The 22,097-nt window shown below is 46.9% G+C and overlaps 1 protein-coding gene across 3 annotated transcripts in view; it reads left to right on the forward strand.

Annotated features, from left to right (window-relative positions):
* The window catches only part of LOC121544534 (presenilin-1-like), a 43,788-nt gene that overhangs the window by 16,100 nt on the left and 5,591 nt on the right, over window positions 1-22,097 (forward strand). For 2 of the 3 annotated variants that reach the window (XM_041854475.2, XM_041854476.2), the window contains exons 5-10: window positions 1,153-1,220; window positions 1,770-1,990; window positions 10,925-11,023; window positions 11,585-11,689; window positions 12,874-13,065; window positions 17,181-17,299. In XM_041854475.2, the coding sequence (XP_041710409.2) occupies window positions 1,153-1,220; window positions 1,770-1,990; window positions 10,925-11,023; window positions 11,585-11,689; window positions 12,874-13,065; window positions 17,181-17,299 (804 nt within the window). The remainder of the gene's footprint in view (window positions 1-1,152; window positions 1,221-1,769; window positions 1,991-10,924; window positions 11,024-11,584; window positions 11,690-12,873; window positions 13,066-17,180; window positions 17,300-22,097) is intronic. The other variant, XM_041854477.2, reaches the window with a different exon arrangement.

The raw sequence follows: 22,097 nt of genomic DNA on the forward strand, positions 1-22,097 counted from the left end.
ATCAGACGAGAGAATCTTGTTTCTCATGGTTTGAGAGTCTTTAGGTGCCTTTTGGTAAACTCCAAGCAGGCTGTCATGTGCCTTTTACTGAGGAGTGGCTTCTGTCTGGCCACTCTACCATAAAGGCCTGATTGGTGGAGTGCTGCAGAGATGGTTGTCCTTCTGGAATGTTCTCCCATCTCCACAGAGGAACCTCCCTGACCAAGGCCCTTCTCCCCCGTTTGCTCAGTTTGGCCCGGCGGCCAGCTCTAGGAAGAGTCTGGGTGGTTCCAAACTTCTTCCATTTAAGAATGATGGAGGGGACTGTGTTCTTAGGGATCTACATGTATGATCATCAGTGACATGCTGGACATGTATGCAGCCAGTTTGACGTTATTGATCTGTGTGTTTCCCTACAGGTGATGCAAGGCTGGCTGTTCCTCTCCTCCTCCTGTTATTGATCTCTGTGTGTCTCTACAGGTGATCCAAGGCTGGCTGTTCCTCTCTTCTCTCCTCCTCCTGTTATTGATCTCTGTGTTTCCCTACAGGTGATCCAAGGCTGGCTGTTCCTCTCCTCCTCCTGTTATTGATCTCTGTGTTTCCCTACAGGTGATCCAAGGCTGGCTGTTCCTCTCTTCTCTCCTCCTGTTATTGATCTCTGTGTGTCTCTACAGGTGATCCAAGGCTGGCTGTTCCTCTCCTCCTCCTGTTATTGATCTCTGTGTGTCTCTACAGGTGATCCAAGGCTGGCTGTTCCTCTCTTCTCTCCTCCTCCTGTTATTGATCTCTGTGTTTCCCTACAGGTGATCCAAGGCTGGCTGTTCCTCTCCTCCTCCTGTTATTGATCTCTGTGTGTCTCTACAGGTGATCCAAGGCTGGCTGTTCCTCTCCTCCTCCTGTTATTGATCTCTGTGTTTCCCTACAGGTGATCCAAGGCTGGCTGTTCCTCTCCTCCTGTTATTGATCTCTGTGTGTCTCTACAGGTGATCCAAGGCTGGCTGTTCCTCTCTTCTCTCCTCCTCCTGTTATTGATCTCTGTGTTTCCCTACAGGTGATCCAAGGCTGGCTGTTCCTCTCCTCCTCCTGTTATTGATCTCTGTGTGTCTCTACAGGTGATCCAAGGCTGGCTGTTCCTCTCTTCCTCCTGTTATTGATCTCTGTGTGTCTCTACAGGTGATCCAAGGCTGGCTGTTCCTCTCTTCTCTCCTCCTCCTGTTCTTCTTCTCCTTCATCTACCTCAAGTGAGTCCAGTCTTTATTTTCTCTCCTCAATCAAAGTCTAGATCACAGTAATCAGGTATAGATCACAGTAATCAGTTATAGATCACAGTAATCAGTTATATATCACAGTAACCAGTTATAGATTACATTTACATTTTAGTCATTTAGCAGACGCTCTTATCCAGAGCGACTTACAGGAGCAATTAGGGTTAAGTGCCTTGCTCAAGGGCACATTTACGTCATTTAGCAGACGCTCTTATCCAGAGCGACTACAAATCGGTGCATTCACCCTATAGTAACCAATAGTAACCCACAGTAACCAGTTATATATCACAGTAATCAGTTAGAGATCACAGTAATCGGTTCACAGTAATCCCTTATAGATCACAGTAATCAGTTATAGATCACAGTAATCCCTTATAGATCACAGTAATCAGTTGATCAGCTGTGTGAGTATAGTATATATCATGTTGTGTTTAACCTTACCTGGTGACTTGTAGCTGTCACTAAGATTGAGAAATAATGTGGCTCGATAAACCCTAACTGACAAATCCCCGGTCTGTGCTCCAGCGAAGTGTTCAAGACGTACAATGTGGCGATGGACTGGTTCACCCTGGCTGTGATCGTCTGGAACTTCGGGGTGGTAGGGATGATCTGTATCCACTGGAAGGGTCCTCTCCGTCTGCAGCAGGCCTACCTCATCATGATCTCTGCTCTCATGGCTCTGGTCTTCATCAAGTACCTGCCTGAGTGGACCGCCTGGCTCATCCTGGCTGTTATATCTGTCTATGGTGAGTACCTGCCTGAGTGGACCGCCTGGCTGATCCTGGCTGTTATCTGTCTATGGTGAGTACCTGCCTGAGTGGACCGCCTGGCTCATCCTGGCTGTTATATCTGTCTATGGTGAGTACCTGCCTGAGTGGACCGCCTGGCTGATCCTGGCTGTTATCTGTCTATGGTGAGTACCTGCCTGAGTACCTGTCTGAGTGGACCGCCTGGCTGATCCAGGCTGTTATATCTGTCTATGGTGAGTACCTGCCTGAGTACCTGCCTGGCCAACCTGGCTGTTATATCTGTCTATGGTGAGTACCTGTCTGAGTGGACCGCCTGGCCAACCTGGTCTCAGAGCATTTTGTATTATTCTGTATGTAAATCCGAGACACACCATTTAGTATGATATGTTAAGTTTCGTATGTTATTTATGAATTTGTGGATGTCATCACCAGTTTCGTATGTTATGTTATGAATGACAGTTCGTATTAGATGTTATGAATTTGTAAAACGTACAGCATGTTACGAATTCTAGCTAGGTGGCTAACATTAGCTAGCTTGCTAACGTTAGCGGGGTTAGGGGTTTGGGTTAAGTTTAGGGTTTAGCTAAAAGGGTTAAGGTTAGGGGAAGTGTTAGCTAGCATGCTAAGTAGTTGCTAAGTAGTTGCTAAGTAGTTGAAAAGTTGCTAAAATGCTAAAGTTGTCTGTGATGAGATTCGAACTTGCAACCTTTGGGTTGCTAGACGTTTGTGCCGTAAGTAACCATCTATCTTATGTAACCATACCAAACTTAACATATCGTACTAATTTTAGACGCAAAATAACACAAGGACATGCTAATTTAAAAGGTGGCTGGAATGAAGACACATTATGGGATACAGGCCAGGTCATTATAGAAATGGTTTTATAAAATAATTACTGCGACCAAATCATGTGCTGGTGCCACTAACGCCAGTGCCACCCGTGGAAAAAGTTAATGTAGAACCGTGAATGAGCCAGTCATGGGGTTCCATCTATCAGCTTGTCCCCTTGTGTGTTGGGTTTGATGTGCTTCTCGAAGAAGTCTTGAGCCTCCTTGGCAGTGGAAAACGTGTTTGTTGTGTTCTGGAAGGTCAAGATGAGTTTTGCCAGGTTTAGCTTACGACCTCGTTGTAGATCTCCCTCTGTTTCAGCACTCAGGTCTGGGTAGATGCTGATCTCCCTCTGTTTCAGCACTCAGGTCTGGGTAGATGCTGATCTCCCTCTGTTTCAGCACTCAGGTCTGGGTAGATGCTGATCTCCCTCTGTTTCAGCACTCCGGTCTGGGTAGATGCTGATCTCCCTCTGTTTCAGCACTCAGGTCTGGGTAGATGCTGATCTCCCTCTGTTTCAGCAGTTCAGCACTCAGGTCTGGGTAGATGCTGATCTCCCTCTGTTTCAGCACTCAGGTCTGGGTAGATGCTGATCTCCCTCTGTTTCAGCACTCAGGTCTGGGTAGATGCTGATCTCCCTCTGTTTCAGCACTCAGGTCTGGGTAGATGCTGATCTCCCTCTGTTTCAGCACTCAGGTCTGGGTAGATGCTGATCTCCCTCTGTTTCAGCAGTTCAGCACTCAGGTCTGGGTAGATGCTGATCTCCCTCTGTTTCAGCACTCAGGTCTGGGTAGATGCTGATCTCCCTCTGTTTCAGCACTCAGGTCTGGGTAGATGCTGATCTCCCTCTGTTTCAGCACTCAGGTCTGGGTAGATGCTGATCTCCCTCTGTTTCAGCAGTTCAGCACTCAGGTCTGGGTAGATGCTGATCTCCCTCTGTTTCAGCACTCAGGTCTGGGTAGATGCTGATCTCCCTCTGTTTCAGCACTCAGGTCTGGGTAGATGCTGATCTCCCTCTGTTTCAGCACTCAGGTCTGGGTAGATACTGATCTCCCTCTGTTTCAGCAGTTCAGCACTCAGGTCTGGGTAGATGCTGATCTCCCTCTGTTTCAGCACTCAGGTCTGGGTAGATGCTGATCTCCCTCTGTTTCAGCACTCAGGTCTGGGTAGATACTGATCTCCCTCTGTTTCAGCAGTTCAGCACTCAGGTCTGGGTAGATGCTGATCTCCCTCTGTTTCAGCACTCAGGTCTGGGTAGATGCTGATCTCCCTCTGTTTCAGCACTCAGGTCTGGGTAGATGCTGATCTCCCTCTGTTTCAGCACTCAGGTCTGGGTAGATGCTGATCTCCCTCTGTTTCAGCAGTTCAGCACTCAGGTCTGGGTAGATGCTGATCTCCCTCTGTTTCAGCAGTTCAGCACTCAGGTCTGGGTAGATGCTGATCTCCCTCTGTTTCAGCAGTTCAGCACTCAGGTCTGGGTAGATGCTGATCTCCCTCTGTTTCAGCAGTTCAGCACTCAGGTCTGGGTAGATGCTGATCTCCCTCTGTTTCAGCACTCAGGTCTGGGTAGATGCTGATCTCCCTCTGTTTCAGCACTCAGGTCTGGGTAGATGCAGATTTCCCTCTGTTTCAGCAGTTCAGCACTCAGGTCTGGGTAGATGCTGATCTCCCTCTGTTTTAGCAGTTCAGCACTCAGGTCTGGGTAGATGCTGATCTCCCTCTGTTTCAGCACTCAGGTCTGGGTAGATGCTGATCTCCCTCTGTTTCAGCACTCAGGTCTGGGTAGATGCTGATCTCCCTCTGTTTCAGCACTCAGGTCTGGGTAGATGCTGATCTCCCTCTGTTTCAGCACTCAGGTCTGGGTAGATGCTGATCTCCCTCTGTTTCAGCAGTTCAGCACTCAGGTCTGGGTAGATGCTGATCTCCCTCTGTTTCAGCACTCAGGTCTGGGTAGATGCTGATCTCCCTCTGTTTCAGCACTCAGGTCTGGGTAGATGCTGATCTCCCTCTGTTTCAGCACTCAGGTCTGGGTAGATGCTGATCTCCCTCTGTTTCAGCAGTTCAGCACTCAGGTCTGGGTAGATGCTGATCTCCCTCTGTTTCAGCACTCAGGTCTGGGTAGATGCTGATCTCCCTCTGTTTCAGCACTCAGGTCTGGGTAGATGCTGATCTCCCTCTGTTTCAGCACTCAGGTCTGGGTAGATGCTGATCTCCCTCTGTTTCAGCACTCAGGTCTGGGTAGATGCTGATCTCCCTCTGTTTCAGCACTCAGGTCTGGGTAGATGCTGATCTCCCTCTGTTTCAGCACTCAGGTCTGGGTAGATGCTGATCTCCCTCTGTTTCAGCACTCAGGTCTGGGTAGATGCTGATCTCCCTCTGTTTCAGCACACAGGTCTGGGTAGATGCTGATCCTCTTCCCTGCATAGGTCAGGCCCCCGGATTCCGCTGCAAGGTGAACAATTTGCTGCTTTACTTCAAAGCTGTGGATCCGTACAATCATACAGCGAGAGCCGTTGCGGAGTTGACCCATGTGGTGTGCTGTGTTAATTAGTGGCATGGGACCCAGCTTCTCCTGCCATAGAAAAGATTGCTCATGAAGGAAGTTGGTTTGCCCACTTCCACACCAGTTTCAAGTCTTGTGACCCGCACATAGAATTTACTGGAATTATTTGAGTGATTCCGTTTTCTCTTTTAGGAGTTTGATTATCCCTTCCAACTGAGCTGGTTTCCAGGTCACGTAGTCACGCCTCTGTGGCTGTCCTCTCCTGGCTTTCCACTTTAGCAGTGAGCGCTGCCAATGATTACGGTAATTTACCGGTTTTAATTGTAATTTAATTGTTCTCATGAAACATGGAACCAACACTTTACATGTTGCTTTTATATTTTTGTTGTATGGTGGGGAATGAAAAAGGAGTCAACTTTTGGCATTCAAGTCCAAAAAGTCACTTTCTGAACACTTCTACAATGGGCAAATATGTATGGGAGGTTTCATTCAAATCGAAAGGGGTGCTGTCAAAAAGTGATTGAATTCAAATGGATTTACCCATATGTGATCGTATCTCAATGTAATCCAGGTTTGAAATTCAATTTTTGTCAAATACTGTATCTGTTTGGGATTCTAGCGGCCAATTATTTATAACTATGTTCTGACCCCCAACCATCCGCTCAAAGAAAGATCGGCCCACGGCTGAATGTAATTGGTGACCCCTGGTGAGGCCACAGAGGTTTTAAACCCAGAGGCCCTACAATGGAGATTTGTGTTGGAATATTTTGTTATCATCTGGTCTCTGTCTGGCCATGAGGCTTTATCTAGGGAGACTGTGTTTTGTCTTTGTGAAGGCCTAGCTAGCTCTAGTGAAGAGTTGGTCTCCTATTAGCTACTCCATATTTATGTCATTCTCAGACTGTTTAAATGGATACTTCGGGAGTATTGGGCAATGATAATAAAGGGAACACTAAAATAACACATCCTAGATCTGAATGAATGAAATAATCTTATTAAATACTTTTTTCTTTACATAGTTGAATGTGCTGACAACAAAATCACACAAAAATTATCAATGGAAATCAAATTTATCAACCCATGGAGTTCTGGATTTGGAGTGACCCTCAAAATTAAAAAGTGGAAAACCACACTACAGATTGATCCAACTTTGATGTAATGTCCTTAAAACAAGTCAAAATGAGGCTCAGTAGTGTGTGTGGCCTCCACGTGCCTGTATGACCTCCCTACAACGCCTGGGCATGCTCCTGATGAGGTGGCGGATGGTCTCCTGAGGGATCTCCTCCCAGACCTGGACTAAAGCATCCGCCAACTCCTGGACAGTCTGTGGTGCAACGTGGCGTTGGTGGATGGAGCGAGACATGATGTCCCAGATGTGCTCAATTGGATTCAGGTCTGGGGAACGGGCGGGCCAGTCCATAGCATCAATGCCTTCCTCTTGCAGGAACTGCTGACACACTCCAGCCACATGAGGTCTAGCATTGTCTTGCATTAGGAGGAACCCAGGGCCAACCGCACCAGCATATGGTCTCACAAGGGGTCTGAGGATCTCATCTCGGTACCTAATGGCAGTCAGGCTACCTCTGGCGAGCACATGGAGGGCTGTGCGGCCTCCCAAAGAAATCCCCCCCCCTCACCATGATTGACCCACCGCCAAACCGGTCATGCTGGAGGATGTTGCAGGCAGCAGAACGTTCTCCACGGTGTCTCCAGACTCTGTCACGTCTGTCACATGTGCTCAGTGTGAACCTGCTTTCATCTGTGAAGAGCACAGGGCGCCAGTGGCGAATTTGCCAATCTTGGTGTTCTCTGGCAAATGCCAAAGCGTCCTGCACGGTGTTGGGCTGTAAGCACAACCCCCACCTGTGGACGTCGGGCCCTCATACCACCCTCATGGAGTCTGTTTCTGACCGTTTGAGCAGACACATGCACATTTGTGGCCTGCTGGAGGTCATTTTGCAGGGCTCTGGCAGTGCTCCTCCTGCTCCTCCTTGCACAAAGGCGGAGGTAGCAGTCCTGCTGCTGGGTTGTTGCCCTCCTACGCCCTCCTCCACGTCTCCTGATGTACTGGCCTGTCTCCTGGTAGCGCCTCCATGCTCTGGACACTACGCTGACAGACACAGCAAACCTTCTTGCCACAGCTCGCATTGATGTGCCATCCTGGATGAGCTGCACTACCTGAGCCACTTGTGTGGGTTGTAGACTCCGTCTCATGCTACCACTAGAGTGAAAGCACCGCCAGCATTCAAAAGTGACCAAAACATCAGCCAGGAAGCATAGGAACTGAGAAGTGGTCTGTGGTCACCACCTGCAAAACCAGTCCTTTATTGGGGGTGTCTTGCTAATTGCCTATAATTTCCACCTGTTGTCTATTCCATTTGCACAACAGCATGTGAAATGTATTGTCAATCAGTGTTTCTTCCTAAGTGGACAGTTTGATTTCACAGAAGTGTGATTGACTTGGAGTTACATTGTGTTGTTTAAGTGTTCCCTTTATTTTTTTGAGCAGTGTACTTCCCCAGAATCAGATGAGCTCGTGGATAACGTTTTTATGTCTCTGCGTGCAGTTTGACGGAAGTTGCTAACTAGCGCAATTGCTAACTAGCTTTAGTGCAATGACTGGAAGTCTATGGTATCTGCTAGCATGCTAATAGATGCCATAGACTCCCATTCTTTGCTCTAACGCCAGTTAGCATTGGCTTCTGAAACTACCTCTAACTTCCTTCATACTGGATGCAAAGACATTAAAATGGTATCATCAAGTATATCTGACTCTGGGGTAGTGGACCAGTGGTCTAAGGCACTGCATCGCAGCGCTAGCTGGGCCACTAGAGATCCTGGACCAGTGGTCTAAGGCACTGCATCGCAGCGCTAGCTGGGCCACTAGAGATCCTGGACCAGTGGTCTAAGGCACTGCATCGCAGCGCTAGCTGGGCCACTAGAGATCCTGGACCAGTGGTCTAAGGCACTGCATCGCAGCGCTAGCTGGGCCACTAGAGATCCTGGACCAGTGGTCTAAGGCACTGCATCGCAGCGCTAGCTGGGCCACTAGAGATCCTGGACCAGTGGTCTAAGGCACTGCATCGCAGCGCTAGCTGTGCCACTAGAGATCCTGGACCAGTGGTCTAAGGCACTGCATCGCAGCGCTAGCTGGGCCACTAGAGATCCTGGACCAGTGGTCTAAGGCACTGCATCGCAGCGCTAGCTGTGCCACTAGAGATCCTGGACCAGTGGTCTAAGGCACTGCATCGCAGCGCTAGCTGGGCCACTAGAGATCCTGGACCAGTGGTCTAAGGCACTGCATCGCAGCGCTAGCTGGGCCACTAGAGATCCTGGACCAGTGGTCTAAGGCACTGCATCGCAGCGCTAGCTGTGCCACTAGAGATCCTGGACCAGTGGTCTAAGGCACTGCATCGCAGCGCTAGCTGGGCCACTAGAGATCCTGGACCAGTGGTCTAAGGCACTGCATCGCAGCGCTAGCTGGGCCACTAGAGATCCTGGACCAGTGGTCTAAGGCACTGCATCGCAGCGCTAGCTGGGCCACTAGAGATCCTGGACCAGTGGTCTAAGGCACTGCATCGCAGCGCTAGCTGGGCCACTAGAGATCCTGGACCAGTGGTCTAAGGCACTGCATCGCAGCGCTAGCTGGGCCACTAGAGATCCTGGTTCAAATCCAGGCTCTGTCGTAGCTGGCCGCGACCGGGAGACCCATGGGGCGGCGCACAATTGGCCCAGGGTCGTCCAGGGTAGAGGAGAGAATGGCCGGCAGGGATGTAGCTCAGTTGGTAGAGCAACGCCAGGGTTGTGGGTTCGATTCCCACGGGGGGCCAGTATGAAAAATACAAATATAATGTATGCACTCACTAACTGTAAGTCGCTCTGGATAAGAGCGTCTGCTAAATGACTAAAATGTAATGTAAATGTATTCCGTTAAGAGTTCTAATGGTCTGTATGATATTGACGGGCTCAGAGATTAAACAAAGACATTTTTGTGGGAAGAAAAGTGTTCCTGTGAGGGAGTGGTGGGTCTGAAAAATGAAAAGATATGTAAAAACTCTGGGTAGGACGTGTGGATTTGGGGTGGTGGGTCAGACAGCAGCCCCATCTGACTGGCCAACAAACAGGAAACACCCGTAAGGGGACAGGAAGTGGAGGAGAGCGAGGGTGTCGTGAGAGCTAAGGTCAAGACAGTCTTAAGTTAGAAAACCTTAGATAAGACCACATTTTCCACAGCGAGCTGTCCCTTCCTGACATGGGGAATAAGGTGCCGTTTGGGCTGCTGACACAATCTGAGAATAATGTCCAGGAGTGGTCAGCTTGGCACAACAGTGTAGTGGTCACTGTAGTAGGTTTATTTAACCTGAGAGTGGTCCGCTTGGCACAACAGTAGCAAACCGAAGTACAATAGAGGTCAGCTTGGGTTTCAGTTTATTGAAAGTAACAGTGCCAGTGTTCAGCTTGCGTTAGCAGTCCAACGCTGACCACAGATATTGTGGGATCTAAGAGCAAGGAACAAGAGGACCCCAGGGATAGTTGGCGTAGCGTTTTTAGAGTTTTCACCCAGCTAGTCAGTCATTCTTGAACTCGGGATTCAATCTTTTTACTTGGAGTTTTACTTGGTCTGTCTCTCAAAGAGCACTGTGTTTTGGGTCCAACTTTATTTGTCCTGAACAATGTTTTTTGTCCTGATTCCAGCTCTGTTGTCTCCCTGCAGTTGGTTTTGGTACGGCGTTTTTCTCCCAGCCAGTCTCAGCCATTCTTTAACTCAGATTATACCATGGCAATGTTGAATACTCCTTTCTGATTGGCTTGAAGGGCATTCTAGAGCATGGATTATTTCCCTATAACGCACGGTATAATTAAATGGCTATAGGTCATTTTTACATGTTTTGTTCGAGCTGCTTTTGAGAAGAGTGTTGGCGTTGTTGAATTCGATTTTTATAATAGCAAGCTAGGACTGATGGTTTGGTTAGCTAAACTAGCAAGTCTGTTTGGTTACCACGGCAGCTACTGCAGTTATCTAGTAAACTAGCTAGCTACTTCAGTGGATGTTGAACACATTTGTACCGGCAAATGAACACATTTCTAGTAAATCTGTTTAATTTGACCAATGGTGTAAAAGGGATAATCAACTTGGGGCTCTATGCGTTCTCTGGAAAATAATGTAACTCTGTGGTAGGTTAGTTCTACTGCGCTGGTACGTCGTGGGACACAGCTTCCACGTCGTTCATTACTTTCAATAGAACACATAGCCCCTCGTTGATTATCTCTTAGATAAATCTTTCTACTTGGTCTCTCAAAGAGCCCTCTGTTCCAACACTATTCTATCCTGACTCAAAGCTCTCGGTCATATACAGAGGGTAGTGCGTACGGCCCAGTACATCACTGGGGCCAAGCTTCCTGTCATCCAGGACCTCTATACCAGGCGGTAAAAAAATTGATTTGATTCATTATGCACCAAAATGGAAGAAAACGCACTGAAACAGGGAGAGGCTACCTGAGTTTGTCCAATAAAAACGCTTGTTTTTTTATTTTCTGTTGCAAATCGTTTTGCTACGATATATGCTCTAATGAATACAACCCTGTTTCTCCCTCCATAGATCTGTTAGCAGTGCTCTGTCCCAAAGGTCCTCTACGTATCCTAGTGGAGACTGCTCAGGAAAGGAACGAACCCATCTTCCCTGCTCTCATCTACTCCTGTAAGACACGCATCACATCATACCGCCTACATTACACTACCTACACACCTGATATGTGTTAAACATACCACTGATGTTATCAGTAGAAGTATCTAATATATATAATGGTACTGTACATGCTATGGATGACCCTCTAAGGGCCTCCCGAGTGGCGTAGTGGTCTAAGGCACTGCATCGCAGTGCTAGCTGTGCCACTAGAGATCCTGGTTCGAGTCCAGGCTCTGTCGACCCTCGACCTTCGCCTCTCCCGTGTCCGAACGGGGGTTGCAGCGATGGGACTGTAACTACTACTAATTGGATACCACGAAATTGTGGAGAAAAAGGGGGTAAAATACCCCCAAAAAAAAAAAAAAAAAAAAATGGATGACCCTCTTGCTTTGCAGTGGTCTATCAGTGCTGTTCATACTATGTGAGACAAGGCAGTGAATCTGATGTACAGAAGATATCTTGTGGATGTATGATGGTTGTCTTAAACAGCCTCTGCCACAGGCGTTCACCATCTTCTACCTAAATTCCCTTAGCTGCCTAGCAAATGCATCCTCTACCTCTCTCCCTCCCCAGCGACCATGGTGTGGCTGGTCAACATGGCAGACACTGGCCTCGGACACAGACCACTGACCAGGAAGAACTCAACAGAAGCACCCATCGCCCAGCCTGATAGTCAAGGTGAGTCTTCACCTGTAGGAGAGTCTCATCCTGATAGTCAAGGTGAGTCTACACCTGTAGGAGAGTCTCTGCCTGATAGTCAAGGTGAGTCTACACCTGTAGGAGAGTCTCAGCCTGATAGTCAGGGTGAGTCTACACCTGTAGGAGAGTCTCAGCCTGATAGTCAAGGTGAGTCTACACCTGTAGGAGAGTCTCAGCCTGACAGTCAAGGTGAGTCTACACCTGTAGGAGAGTCTCAGCCTGATAGTCAAGGTGAGTCTACACCTGTAGGAGAGTCTCAGCCTGACAGTCAAGGTGAGTCTACACCTGTAGGAGAGTCTCAGCCTGATAGTCCAGGTGAGTCTACACCTGTAGGAGAGTCTCAGCCTGATAGTCAGGGTGAGTCTACACCTGTAGGAGAGTCTCAGCCTGATAGTCAAGGTGAGTCTACACCTGTAGGAGAGTCTCAGCCTGATAGTCCAGGTGAGTCTACACCTGTAGGAGAGTCTCAGCCTGATAGTCCAGGTGAGTCTACACCTGTAGGAGAGTCTCAGCCTGATAGTCCAGGTGAGTCTACACCTGTAGGAGAGTCTCAGCCTGATAGTCCAGGTGAGTCTACACCTGTAGGAGAGTCTCAGCCTGATAGTCAAGGTGAGTCTTCACCTGTAGGAGAGTCTCAGCCTGATAGTCAAGGTGAGTCTACACCTGTAGGAGAGTCTCAGCCTGATAGTCCAGGTGAGTCTACACCTGTAGGAGAGTCTCAGCCTGATAGTCAAGGTGAGTCTTCACCTGTAGGAGAGTCTCAGCCTGATAGTCCAGGTGAGTCTACACCTGTAGGAGTCAAGGATAGTCAGTCTGGAGGAAGGTTAGGGGCTTTCACCAAACATCTCTGTCCACTAAAACTTCCTCTTTAAGTAATATGTTGGTTTAGCTTTGGAAAATGGGGTCTGGACTGTCAACTCTCAAAATCTCAATGAGTTGTGCTCAAGAGCAAGGTACTTAAAAACCTTCCTTTGGCTTCTCCAGGGTTTTATTTAAATGCCTCTCTACGCCCCCCCCATCCCCCCTGGCCCGGGGCCCAGACCCCAGACTGATTCATCTCTACCTCCCTGCAGACCCCTTAGCCCTGGCCCCAATTGCACCCCCAAAAACATGACTCTTTTTATGGCATCTCCAGTGTTTTATTTTTGTTCTCTGCACTGCAGCAGCCCCCCCGTCTCTGGCCCTGGGCCCAGCCCCCCTCAGCCCCCCTGAGGATGACGGGGGGTTCACCCCTAACTGGGTGGGGAATCAGGAGTATCAGCTGGGACCCCTCCAGTCCACGGACGAGACCCGACGGGAGATCCAACAGCGCCCCTCTGACAGACCTCCCATAATGGACGATGATGACGAGGAGAGTGAGTACAGAACAGTAACGTTACATAACGGTAACGGAACAGAACAGTAACGGTAACAGAACAGAACAGAACAAAACAGTAACGGTAACAGAACAGTAACGTTACAGAACAGTAACGTTATGGTATAGTACAGGAATGTAACAGTAACATTAAAGAACAGTGACGTTACATAACGGTAACGGAACAGTAACAGTAACAGAACAGTAACGGTGACAGAACAGTGACGTTATGTATAGTACAGGAATTTAACGTGACAGAACAGAACAGTAACGTTACATAACGGTGTCGGAACAGTAAAATGTTTTGGCTTAGCTTAGTAGTGTGAAAAAATTTATTAGAATGAAGCTCGCTAAATGTAAACATAACTGTAGACACCGCTCTATTCCGTAGACACCGCTCTATTCTGTAGACACCGCTCTATTCTGTAGACACCGCTCTATTCTGTAGACACCGCTCTATTCTTCAGACACCGCTCTATTCTGTAGACACCGCTCTATTCTGTAGACACCGCTCTATTCTGTAGACACCGCTCTATTCCGTAGACACCGCTCTATTCCGTAGACACCGCTCTATTCTGTAGACACCGCTCTATTCTGTAGACACCGCTCTATTCTGTAGACACCGCTCTATTCCGTAGACACCGCTCTATTCTGTAGACACCGCTCTATTCTGTAGACACCGCTCTATTCTGTAGACACCGCTCTATTCTGTAGACACCGCTCTATTCTGTAGACACCGCTCTATTCTGTAGACACCGCTCTATTCCGTAGACACCGCTCTATTCCGTAGACACCGCTCTATTCCGTAGACACCGCTCTATTCCGCAGACACCGCTCTATTCCGTAGACACCGCTCTATTCTGCAGACACCGCTCTATTCTGTAGACACCGCTCTATTCTGTAGACACCGCTCTATTCTGCAGACACCGCTCTATTCCGTAGACACCGCTCTATTCTGCAGACACCGCTCTATTCTGCAGACACCGCTCTATTCTGTAGACACCGCTCTATTCTGTAGACACCGCTCTATTCTGTAGACACCGCTCTATTCTGTAGACACCGCTCTATTCTGTAGACACCGCTCTATTCTGTAGACACCGCTCTATTCCGTAGACACCGCTCTATTCTGCAGACACCGCTCTATTCTGTAGACACCGCTCTATTCTGTAGACACCGCTCTATTCTGTAGACACCGCTCTATTCTGTAGACACCGCTCTATTCCGTAGACACCGCTCTATTCTGCAGACACCGCTCTATTCTGTAGACACCGCTCTATTCTGTAGACACCGCTCTATTCCGTAGACACCGCTCTATTCTGCAGACACCGCTCTATTCTGTAGACACCGCTCTATTCCGTAGACACCGCTCTATTCCGTAGACACCGCTCTATTCCGTAGACACCGCTCTATTCTGTAGACACCGCTCTATTCTGTAGACACCGCTCTATACTGCAGACACCGCTCTATTCTGTAGACACCACTCTATTCTGTAGACACCGCTCTATTCTGTAGACACCGCTCTATTCTGTAGACACCGCTCTATTCCGTAGACACCGCTCTATTCCGTAGACACCGCTCTATTCTGTAGACACCGCTCTATTCTTCAGACACCGCTCTATTCTGTAGACACCGCTCTATTCTGTAGACACCGCTCTATTCTGTAGACACCGCTCTATTCTGTAGACACCGCTCTATTCCGTAGACACCGCTCTATTCCGCAGACACCGCTCTATTCCGTAGACACCGCTCTATTCTGCAGACACCGCTCTATTCTGTAGACACCGCTCTATTCTGCAGACACCGCTCTATTCCGCAGACACCGCTCTATTCCGTAGACACCGCTCTATTCTGTAGACACCGCTCTATACTGCAGACACCGCTCTATTCTGTAGACACCGCTCTATTCTGTAGACACCGCTCTATTCTGTAGACACCGCTCTATTCTGCAGACACCGCTCTATTCCGTAGACACCGCTCTATTCCGTAGACACCGCTCTATTCTTCAGACACCGCTCTATTCTGTAGACACCGCTCTATTCTGTAGACACCGCTCTATTCTGTAGACACCGCTCTATTCTGTAGACACCACTCTATTCTGTAGACACCGCTCTATTCTGTAGACACCGCTCTATTCCGCAGACACTGCTCTATTCTGTAGACACCGCTCTATTCTTCAGACACCGCTCTATTCTTCAGACACCGCTCTATTCTGTAGACACCGCTCTATTCTGCAGACACCGCTCTATTCCGTAGACACCGCTCTATTCTGTAGACACCGCTCTATTCTGTAGACACCGCTCTATTCTGTAGACACCGCTCTATTCTGTAGACACCGCTCTATTCTGCAGACACCGCTCTATTCCGCAGACACCGCTCTATTCTGTAGACACCGCTCTATTCTGTAGACACCGCTCTATTCTGTAGACACCGCTCTATTCTGAAAAGCTGAAATGTCTTCAGTAATTAAGTATTCAACCCCTTTGTTATGGCAAACCTAAATAAGTTCAGGAGTAAAAATGTGCTTAACAAATCACATAATAAGATGCATGGACTCACTCTTTGTGCAATAATAGTGTTTAACAATATTTTTGAGTGACTACCTCATCTCTGTACTCCACACATACAATTATATGTAAGGTCTGTAAGTCGAGCAGTGCATTTCAAACACCGATTCAACAACAAAGACAAGGGAGGTTTTCCAACGCCTCGCAAAGAAGGGCACCTATTGGTAGATGGGTAAAAAAAAAGAAAAAAAAAAAGGCTGACATTGAATATTCCTTTGAGCATGGTGAAGTTATTAATTACACTCATTGTATCAATACACCCAGTCACTACAAAGATACAGATGTCCTTCCTAATTCAGTTGCCGGAGAGGAAGGAAACCGCTCAGGGATTTCACCATGGTGACTTTAAAACAGTTACAGAGTTGAATGGCTGTGATAGGAGAAAACTGGGGATGGATCAACAACATTGTAGTTACTCCACAATACTAACCTAAATGACAGAGTGAAAAGAAGGAAGCCTGTACAGAATAAAAATATTCCAAAACATGCATCCTGTTTGCAACAAGGCACTAAAGTAAAACTGCAAAAAATGTGGCAAAGCAATTCACTTTATGTCCAGAATACAAAGTGTTATGTTTGGGGCAAATCCAATCCAATACATTACTGAGTACCACTCTTCATATTTTCAAGCATAGTGGTGGCTGCATCATGTTATGGGTGTGCTTGTAATCGTTATGGACTGGGTAGTTTTTTAAGATAAAACAGAAATGATATGGAGCAAAGCACAGGCAGAATCTTAGAGGAAGACCTGGTTCAGTCTGATTTCCACCAGACACCGGGAGATTAATTCACCTTTCAGCAGGACAATAACCTAAAACACAAGGCCAAATATACACTGGAGTTGCTCACCAAGAAGACAGTGAATGTTCCTGAGTGGCCTAGTGACAGTTTTGACTGAAATCTACGGCAAAACTTGAAAATGGTTGTCTAGCAAGAATTTTGAAAAGAATAATGGGCAAATGTTGCACAATCCATGTGTGGAAAGCTCTTAGAGACTTACCCAGAAAGATTCACAGCTGTAATCGCTGCCAAAGGGGATTCTAACATGTATTAACTCGGGTGTGAATACTTATGTAAATTAGATATTTCTGCATTTCATTTTCAATACGTTTTCTAAAATATCCAGCAACATGTTTTCACTTTGTCATTATGGGTTATTGTGTGTAGATGGGTGAGAATGTTTACTTTTTTTTAATCCATTTTAAATTCAGGCTGTAACACAACAAAATGTGGAATAAGTCAAGGGGTATGAATACTTTCTGAAGGCACTGTATGTCCGTGTCTGTGAGTATGTTAGAATATTATGCCGTTCTGTGGTATCAAACAGCCATGTGTGTGCTGAGGATCTGCCAGCAGAACATTCTATCAGTCAACATGACGGACAGGATTGGAAAAAGATGTCATCTGGTTTTTTAGTATGGTGAAACTGGGTCTGGGAGGCTTTGTCTTCTACAGAGTATGCTGTTGGGGATAGAGTTAGGGTTACAGGGTAAGGGTTTGTGTTAGGATCAGGGTTAGGGTGGTTTAACGTGGTTCTGTCTGTGTTTCCCAGGGGGAGTGAAGCTGGGTCTAGGAGACTTCATCTTCTACAGCATGCTGGTGGGGAAGGCCTCAGCTGCAGCAAACGGTGACTGGAATACCACTCTGGCTTGCTTTGTAGCCATACTCATTGTGAGTAAACACAACAACAATAACAATAACAATAACAACAACAACAACAACTCATTATAACATTACCTCAGTAACACGCCTCTCTCTCATTCACTCACTCACACACACATATATATATATACACAGTGCATTCTGAAAGTATTCAGACCCCTTGACTTTTTCCACATTTTGTTACGTTACAGCCTTATTCTAAAATGGATTAAATTGGGGGTTTTTGCTCATCAAACTACATACAATACCCCATAATGACAAAGCAAAAAAAGGTTTTTAGAAATTTTAGCAAATGTATTAAAAATAAAAAAATGAAATATTACATTTACATAAGTATTCAGACCCTTTACTCAGTACTTTGTTGAAGCACCTTTGGCAGCGATTACAGCCTCGAGTCTTCTTGGGTATGACGCTACAAGCTTGGCACACCTGTATTTGGGGAGTTTCTCCCATTCTTCTCTGCAGATCCTCTCAAGCTCTGTCAAGTTGGATGGGCAGCGTTGAACAAGTATTTGATACACTGCCGATTTTGCAGGTTTTCCTACTTACAAAGCATGTAGAGGTCTGTAATTTTTATCATAGGTACACTTCAACTGTGAGAGACGGAATCTAAAACAAAAATCCAGAAAATCACATTGTATGATTTTTAAGTAATTAATTTGCATTTTATTGCATGACATAAGTATTTGATCACTTACCAACCAGTAAGAATTCCGGCTCTCACAGACCTGTTAGTTTTTCTTTAAGAAGCCCCCCTGTTCTCCACTCATTACATGTATTAACTGCACCTGTTTGAACTCGTTACCTGTATAAAAGACACCTGTCCACACACTCAATCAAACAGACTCCAACCTCTCCACAATGGCCAAGACCAGAGAGCTGTGTAAGGACATCAGGGATAAAATTGTAGACCTGCACAAGGCTGGGATGGGCTACAGGACAATAGGCAAGCAGCTTGGTGAGAAGGCAACAACTGTTGGCGCAATTATTAGAAAATGGAAGAAGTTCAAGATGACGGTCAATCACCCTCGGTCTGGGGCTCCATGCAAGATCTCACCTTCGGCAAACTTCAGAACTACACGGCAGGACCTGGTCAATGACCTGAAGAGAGCTGGGACCACAGTCTCAAAGAAAACCATTAGTAACACACTACGCCGTCATGGATTAAAATCCTACAGCGCATGCAAGGTCCCCCTGCTCAAGCCAGCGCATGTCCAGGCCCATCTGAAGTTTGCCAATGACCATCTGGATGATCCAGAGGAGGAATGGGAGAAGGTCATGTGGTCTGATGAGACAAAAATAGAGCTTTTTGGTCTAAACTCCACTCGCCGTGTTTGGAGGAAGAAGAAGGATGAGGACAACCCCAAGAACACCATCCCAACTGTGAAGCATGGAGGTGGAAACATTATTCTTTGGGGATGCTTTTCTGCAAAGGGGACTGGACGACTGCACCGTATGGAGGGGAGGATGGATGGGGCCATGTATCGTGAGATCTTGGCCAACAACCTCCTTCCCTCAGTAAGAGCATTGAAGATGGATCGTGGCTGGGTCTTCCAGCATGACAACAACCCGAAACACACAGCCAGGGCAACTAAGGAGTGGCTCCGTAACAAGCATCTCAAGGTCCTGGAGTGGCCTAGCCAGTCTCCAGACCTGAACCCAATAGAAAATTTTTGGAGGGAGCTGAAAATCCATATTGCCCAGGAACAGCCCCGAAACCTGAAGGAGGTCTGAAGGTCTGTATGGAGGAGTGGGCCAAAATCCCTGCTGCAGTGTGTGCAAACCTGGTCAAGACCTACAGGAAACGTATGATCTCTGTAATTGAAAACAAAGGTTTCTGTACCAAATATTAAGTTCTGCTTTTCTGATGTATCAAATACTTATGTCATGCAATTAAATGCAAATTAATTACTGAAAAATCATACAATGTGATTTTCTGGATTTTTGTTTTAGATTCTGTCTCTCACAGTTGAAGTGTACCTATGATAAAAATTACAGACCTCTACATGCTTTGTAAGTAGGAAAACCTGCAAAATCGGCAGTGTATCAAATACTTGTTCTCCCCACTGTATACAGTGAGGGAAAAAAGTATATGATCCCCTGCTGATTTTGTATGTTTGCCCACTGACAAAGAAATGATCAGTCTATAATTTTAATGGTAGGTTTATTTGAACAGTGAGAGACAGAATAACAACAAAAATATCCAGAAAAACGCATTTCAAAAATGTTATAAATTGATTTGCATTTTAATGAGGGAAATAAGTATTTGACCCCCTCTCAATCAGAAAGATTTCTGGCTCCCAGGTGTCTTTTATACAGGTAACGAGCTGAGATTAGGAGCACACTCTTAAAGGGAGTGCTCCTAATCTCAGCTTGTTACCTGTATAAAAGACACCTGTCCACAGAAGCAATCAATCAATCAGATTCCAAACTCTCCACCATGGCCAAGACCAAAGAGCTCTCCAAGGATGTCAGGGACAATATTGTAGACCTACACAGGGCTGGAATGGGCTACAAGACCATTGCCAAGCAGCTTGGTGAGAAGGTGACAACAGTTGGTGCGATTATTCGCAAATGGAAGAAACACAAAATAATTGTCAATCTCCCTCGGCCTGGGGCTCCATGCAAGATCTCACCTCGTGGAGTTGCAATGATCATGAGAACAGTGAGGAATCAGCCCAGAACTACACAGGAGGATCTTGTCAATGATCTCAAGGCAGCTGGGACCATAGTCACCAGGAAGACAATTGGTAACACACTACGCCGTGAGGGAATGAAATCCTGCAGCGCCCGCAAGGTCCCCCTGCTCAAGAAAGCACATATACAGGGCCGTCTGAAGTTTGCCAATGAACATCTGAATGATTCAGAGGAGAACTGGGTGAAAGTGTTGTGGTCAGATGAGACCAAAATCGAGCTCTTTGGCATCAACTCAACTCGCCGTGTTTGGAGGAGGAGGAATGCTGCCTATGACCCCAAGAACACCATCCCCACCGTCAAACATGGAGGTGGAAACATTATGCTTTGGGGGTGTTTTTCTGCTAAGGGGACAGGACAACTTCACCGCATCAAAGGGACGATGGACGGGGCCATGTACCATCAAATCTTGGGTGAGAACCTCCTTCCCTCAGCCAGGGCATTGAAATGGGTCGTGGATGGCTATTCCAGCATGACAATGACCCAAAACGCACGTCCAAGGCAACAAAGGAGTGGCTCAAGAAGAAGCACATTAAGGTCCTGGAGTGGCCTAGCCAGTCTCAGACCTTAATCCCATAAAAAATCTGTGGAGGGAGCTGAAGGTTCGAGTTGCCAAACGTCAGCCTCGAAACCTTAATGACTTGGAGAAGATCTGCAAAGAGGAGTGGAACAAAATCCCTCCTGAGATGTGTGCAAACCTGGTGGCCAACTACAAGAAACATCTGACCTCTGTGATTGCCAAGTCATGTTTTGCAGAGGGGTCAAATACTTATTTCCCTCATTAAAATGCAAATCAATTTATAACATTTTTGACGTGCGTTTTTCTGGATTTTTGTTGTTGTTATTCTGTCTCTCACTGTTCAAATAAACCTACCATTAAAATGATAGACTGATCATGTCTTTGTCAGTGGGCAAACATACAAAATCAGCAGGGGATCAAATACTTTTTCCCTCACTGTGTGTGTATATACAGTGGGGAGAACAAGTATTTGATACACTGCCGATTTTGCAGGTTTTCCTACTTACAAAGCATGTAGAGGGCTGTACTTTTTATCATAGGTACACTTCAACTGTGAGAGACGGAATCTAAAACAAAAATCCAGAAAATCACATTGTATGATTTTTAAGTAATGAATTTGCATTTTATTGCATGACATAAGTATTTGATACATCAGAAAAGCAGAACTTAATATGTGGTACAGAAACCTTTGTTTGCAATTACAGAGATCGTACGTTTCCTGTAGGTCTTGACCAGGTTTGCACACACTGCAGCAGGGATTTTGGCCCACTCCTCCATACAGACCTACTCCAGATCCTTCAGGTTTCGGGGCTGTCGCTGGGCAATACGGACTTTCAGCTCCCTCCAAAGATTTTGTATTGGGATCAGGTCTGGAGACTGGCTAGGCCACTCCAGGACCTTGAGATGCTTCTTACGGAGCCACTTCTTAGTTGCCCTGGCTGTGTGTTTCGGGTCGTTGTCATGCTGGAAGACCCAGCCACGACCCATCTTTAATGCTCTTACTGAGGGAAGGAGGTTGTTGGCCAAGATCTCGAGATACATGGCCCCATCCATCCTCCCCTCAATACGGTGCAGTCGTCCTGTCCCCTTTGCAGAAAAGCATCCCCAAAGAATGATGTTTCCACCTCCATGCTTCACGGTTGGGATGGTGTTCTTGGGGTTGTACTCATCCTTCTTCTTCCTCCAAACACAGCGAGTGGAGTTTAGACCAAAAAGCTCTATTTTTGTCTCATCAGACCACATGACCTTCTCCCATTCCTCCTCTGGATCATCCAGATGGTCATTGGCAAACTTCAGACGGGCCTGGACATGCGCTGGCTTGAGCAGGGGGACCTTGCGTGCGCTGCAGGATTTTAATCCATGACGGCGTAGTGTGTTACTAATGGTTTTCTTTGAGACTGTGGTCCCAGCTCTCTTCAGGTCATTGACCAGATCCTGCCGTGTAGTTCTGGGCTGATCCCTCACCTACCTCATGATCATTGATGCCACACGAGGTGAGATCTTGCATGGAGCCCCAGACCGAGGGTGATTGACCGTCATCTTGAACTTCTTCCATTTTCTAATAATTGCGCCAACAGTTGTTGCCTTCTCACC

The sequence above is a fragment of the Coregonus clupeaformis genome, chromosome 29, assembly GCF_020615455.1.
Source record: "Coregonus clupeaformis isolate EN_2021a chromosome 29, ASM2061545v1, whole genome shotgun sequence".
NCBI lineage: Eukaryota > Metazoa > Chordata > Actinopteri > Salmoniformes > Salmonidae > Coregonus > Coregonus clupeaformis.